Raw genomic sequence first — 4,811 nt, 5'->3', positions numbered from 1 at the left:
TAGTGGGAACAGTTTGGAGATGGTCCCTTCTTGTTCCAACATGACTGCGAACCAGTTCATATCAATAATGCACCCAAATAAAATATGAAATCATCATCAGTGAGTCGGGGCTATACAGACCTTACCTTGGCTTTATCGCTTTGTTGACTTTGACAACATGTCCACTCTTACCGGTTTCTTTTTCTTGCTCTCCGAACTTTAACTTGCTAACATTTCAGGTTAAGTGTGTTTTGAATCTGCACACTGATATGTGCCATGAAATTAACTCCTCGCCTTCATTCAGCCAGAGCAAGTCTTATTTATTAATGCAGCGCCTCTGTGCTGTGCCATACTGCAAATGTTCGCGCCGGTCTGATAGCAAGTAAATACAGGGCCAGTACTGCCGATACCAGTACTGATACTTGCAAATTCTGAAAACATTTTAATGTCCAGTAAACCACTGTTGTCTTTACTTTCCGCAATAATTTATTAATACAACAAAAACACAAATGAATTGATCGATATGCTTTTAAATTTAAAAAAACAACAACAAAAAAACTGAATTTAACTCAATTCAATTTTTTCTCATCCCATTTCTTTATGGAGTCACTCCTGTAGAACACACTTCTGTCCAGCAGGTGGCGACAAATCGCCAACGGACTGAACAGAACAAGGAAACGCCTTAGAAGTGACGTCACTCGTGTAGCAGCCACAAACAGGAAGAAAACATCCAGCTGTTATCAAAGCACGGAGAGCTCTGGTTAGCGTAGCAACCCTTGTAGCAGTGGCTCCGTAATGAAACGGCTTTGAGAGTCGGGAATAAACCAGTGTTTTATCATGCTGTGTCCGCAGTGGTGACTGTATCGAGTGACACCCAAGGAATTTAATTCTGTTCGGCTTTCCTCCGGTCCGAGTGTAGAAACAAGGTACGTTAGCTTAGCATCAGAGCGCTAGCTAGCGGCAGCTAACACTAGCGTGTGTGCTGTACGCTGAAATGTGGTTAAACCTGCGGACACAAAAGTGACAATGTTGATACCAGTGGCAGCATGTTCCATTTCTGCCGGGATATTACCTGAATAAAGAAATAACATCACTGTTTTTGTATTTACAAAAACTTGAGAGGTTTGTGTACACGACTGCTAAGTGTAACTCTCATCACTTTTTATGGGCAACCTTGTGTGATGTCTATTACATATTTGCGTTTAATTTTCTGGGGCTTTTTACGTCATAATTGCGTTTCATTCTGCTGGTCCGTTTATATGTGTGTCATTCTAACCTTTTTATAAATGTCAGTAATGCGTATTTATTGTGTGAGGGCTTACCTGACTGCTCTTTGTTATCTAGAACTGCACAATAGCAGAGGTCTGCATGCTTCAGTGCTAGTCAGTACCTTGTACTTAATTGTAAAGGGTATTTTTTTTTTAGTCTGCTTTTGCAGTCTCACCATCTCTCCTGTGCACTCTGTTGGAACCTGCAGGTGTGAATGAGTGACGTGGTGCCTCCCACAGCCCTCAGTGAAGTCCAGCTCCGCTTCCTTTGCCACGATGACATAGAGAACGTTAAGCTGCTCTGTGGTGATTGGTTCCCAATCGAGTAAGTTATCATACTGAGTGTGTCATTGGCGGACATTTGTGTGTATAGGAACTGTCTTTGTTTCATTGTTATTGACTGGCATCAATGGACTCCTGTTAACCGAATGCCCAGTGAGCTAACAAGTAGCGGCCCATAAGTTAAGCAGACCTTCTGGAGTCTGAATAATTGTCTGATATGAGACCTGTCTGACATTTGATTCCAGGTACCCAGACTCATGGTATCAGGACATCACCTCCAACAAGAAGTTCTTCTCCCTCGCTGCCACCTACAGAGGAGGCATCGTGGGAATGATTGTGGCCGAGATCAAAGGTCGGACCAAAGTACACAAAGAGGTAAGAGGTTCAGTTTTGATATGCCATCTCTCACTCAGAAAGTAAGGCTGAATATTGCACAGTACTTGACTGAGAAATCAGAACCTCCAAAGCGTAACATGTGCTCAGTCCAGTCAAAGGTGCAGTATAATATTTTTAATGTTTTGCAGCAGCAGCTAGAAAGTGACACTTCCTTAATGTGGATTTCCTCCAAAATATGACATTGTATTCTCTGGATATAGTGTCACTGAGTGTGCGAATGTCTGCTACTGCTTAGAGATGTCATAAGTAGATCACTGACATAGTAGACTGTTTTTAGTGCACTGCTTTGGCAAAAAGGATACCTTTGGCAAAGATAGGTTCATTAGTCCGAAATATAGGATAAGAGGGTAATGAGAAAGAAACTGATTAAAGAAGAGCTGTAACTTATGGTCGCTTTTAATTTTGTGTAAACGACGTGCAATGGATTTGATTTTGCTTTGATCGGGATCAATGTTATCTTGTTTGAATGAGTTTAGGCTATAAGCTCCAATTTTGAATGTGCAGTATGCAAATTTCTGGCATGTTTTAAATGTGACATTTCCAACATCTGATCTAACTTGTGAGAAATCGGTACAAAAAGTGGCAAATGTAGATTTACAAAACACTGGAATTCGACTGATTCCATTTAACAAATGTCTAAACGTTGCTTCTCTCACTTTAGGACGTAAGGTGTTCTTAATCTGCCATTTTTTCCGTTGGTACAGGATTTGCATTTTATAAACTGCCTTGCCTGTGGTAAATTTCCCTAGGCAAAGATCTCGGTGGGCGGAGAGAAAATTTATGTATGGATGATTAACTTAAGATAACAAAGCTTGAAGAAGTGTAGTATTTATTCTGTCACCCACTGTGGACGGTGAAATAATCAACTTGTGTATATGTCTGTTTCTTTCTATGTATGCGTGTTAGGATGGAGACATCCTGGCCTCCAGTTTCCCTGTGGACACACAGGTAGCCTACATCCTCAGCCTGGGAGTGGTCAAAGAGTTCAGGAAACATGGCATAGGTAAACAGACACACAGTTTGCAGTTGTGGCTAAAACCAAAGGCTTTATGTACAAGACAAACATAGCCTCTAGGTCTGAAATGTGAAGCCAGGGCATGAGTGCCTTAAACGTGCCTTAAACCTGATGGTCAGAAAATGCAATTAATAATTTCCCTTTAAACTAATCTGGGGGTTATAAAACCTCCATGCCATTTAGGCTGAGTAAGTCCAATTTTATACAATTTTATTTGTGTTTTGTTACATTTTAACATTTTTTGGCTTACTAGCTTTTTTTTTAATGTGGCATACATGTACTAGAACAGTCACCGTACACTAGTCCTCTTTTTTTCTTCTTCTTTTTCTTTATCTTCTTTCACCACAACTAGCCACAGCAGATGGCCGCCCCTCCCCGAAGGTTCTGCTGGAGGTCTCTTCCTGTTAAAAGGGAGTTTTTCCTTCCCACAGTCATAGGTGCTGCTTATGGGGGATTATCAGATTGTTGGACTTGGGTCTTTACCTTACAATATAAAGCCACCTCAGGTGACTGTTATGAGTTGGCACTATATAAATTACATTTAATTGAATTGAAAAGTATGTGAAGAAAACACATCCACTAACATCTTGAAGTCACGTTACAGGTCACAACACCAAGATGAGGCAAAAACTGTTCAAAACTAATTTAACACCCTTTATTCAGTTAGCAAGAATCTAAACAAATCGGGGATTAGACACTGTCTCATCAAAGAAATTAATGATTTGATCAATTGAGTCACATGTTAGAACTACGCTCAAAACTCATCTGCTGTGAGACTTGATGTTAATTTGATGTTGCAGTACATTAATATTGATTGAAACGATTCAGGCTCACTGCTGCTGGACAGTTTGAAGGAGCACATATCAACGACAGCCCAGGACCACTGTAAGGCAATCTACCTACACGTTCTCACCACTAACAACACTGCCATCAACTTCTACGAGAACAGGGACTTCAGGCAGCACCACTACCTACCCTACTACTACTCCATACGAGGCGTCCTCAAAGATGGATTCACATATGTGCTCTACATCAACGGGGGTCATCCACCCTGGACAATATTATATCCTTTTTTGGAAGCAGGAAAATACTTCACTTAGTCACTGTTATTTCATTTCCTCTGGGCCATACTTGTCCAGATGTTGCAGGAGAAAAAGCAAAAGTAAATGTTGCATTGTTTCTTTTTCCTTGACTTCCTGTCCCACTGATTATATCCAGCACATCGGTTCAACCCTGGCCAGCCTGAGCCCCTGCTCCATCCCTCAGAGGCTGTACCGACAGGCCCAGTCCCTGCTGCGCTCGCTGCTCCCCTGGTCCAACATCGCCTCCAAGACCGGCATCCAGTACAGCAGAACAATGTGACACAGCATGGTGGGTGGGGCTTATGGTGACACATGTCACCCACATTATTAAATATTAAATTAATTAATTAAATCTGACTGGTTTTGTTTTCCTTTTTATTTTTCAGGAGCACAGATGTTCCCGTCAGTCTTCCCCTGTACACGCCGAGATGTACACGCACACTCACATTCTCAGTCTCCTACAGCTTTCCACACCCTGTGTGACACACAGGACCTCAGGTTCAACCTGCATTTGACCGTTCACATGCCAGAACATGAGTGTCGATGAAATCCACATTTGGCACTACTCGCATAAGATCGGGGTTCGCAGCTATATTTCAGCGCCCACTGATTTACAGGGTTTGTTTCACTGCAGGGTCATGAAATGTGCAGTGTTGTTTTTACACTGACAGGCAGTGGGAGTTATGGTTAAAAAACACTGTTTTCTTAATTTAATCAGATCCTCTACTAGCCCATATATACATATCACACTGTCCCATTTGTACTCCAGCTGTAATCTGAGTTTAGCCG

General features: G+C 41.7%; 1 protein-coding gene across 1 annotated transcript; it reads left to right on the top strand.

Moving 5' to 3' along the window:
• The first annotated feature begins 706 nt into the window (after window positions 1-706).
• naa60 (N-alpha-acetyltransferase 60, NatF catalytic subunit) lies at window positions 707-4,518 on the top strand. The gene is made up of 7 exons (XM_063471244.1): window positions 707-905; window positions 1,457-1,572; window positions 1,775-1,904; window positions 2,832-2,928; window positions 3,769-4,003; window positions 4,146-4,311; window positions 4,409-4,518. Exons 2-6 carry the CDS (start codon window positions 1,463-1,465, stop codon window positions 4,300-4,302), a joined length of 729 nt encoding a protein of 242 aa, XP_063327314.1. The 5' UTR covers window positions 707-905; window positions 1,457-1,462; the 3' UTR covers window positions 4,303-4,311; window positions 4,409-4,518.
• Window positions 4,519-4,811: the final 293 nt, after the last annotated feature.

The sequence above is a fragment of the Pelmatolapia mariae genome, linkage group LG4 (genome assembly GCF_036321145.2).
Source record: "Pelmatolapia mariae isolate MD_Pm_ZW linkage group LG4, Pm_UMD_F_2, whole genome shotgun sequence".
NCBI classification, from domain to species: domain Eukaryota; kingdom Metazoa; phylum Chordata; class Actinopteri; order Cichliformes; family Cichlidae; genus Pelmatolapia; species Pelmatolapia mariae.
This window is presented reverse-complemented; position numbering and strand designations above follow the sequence as displayed.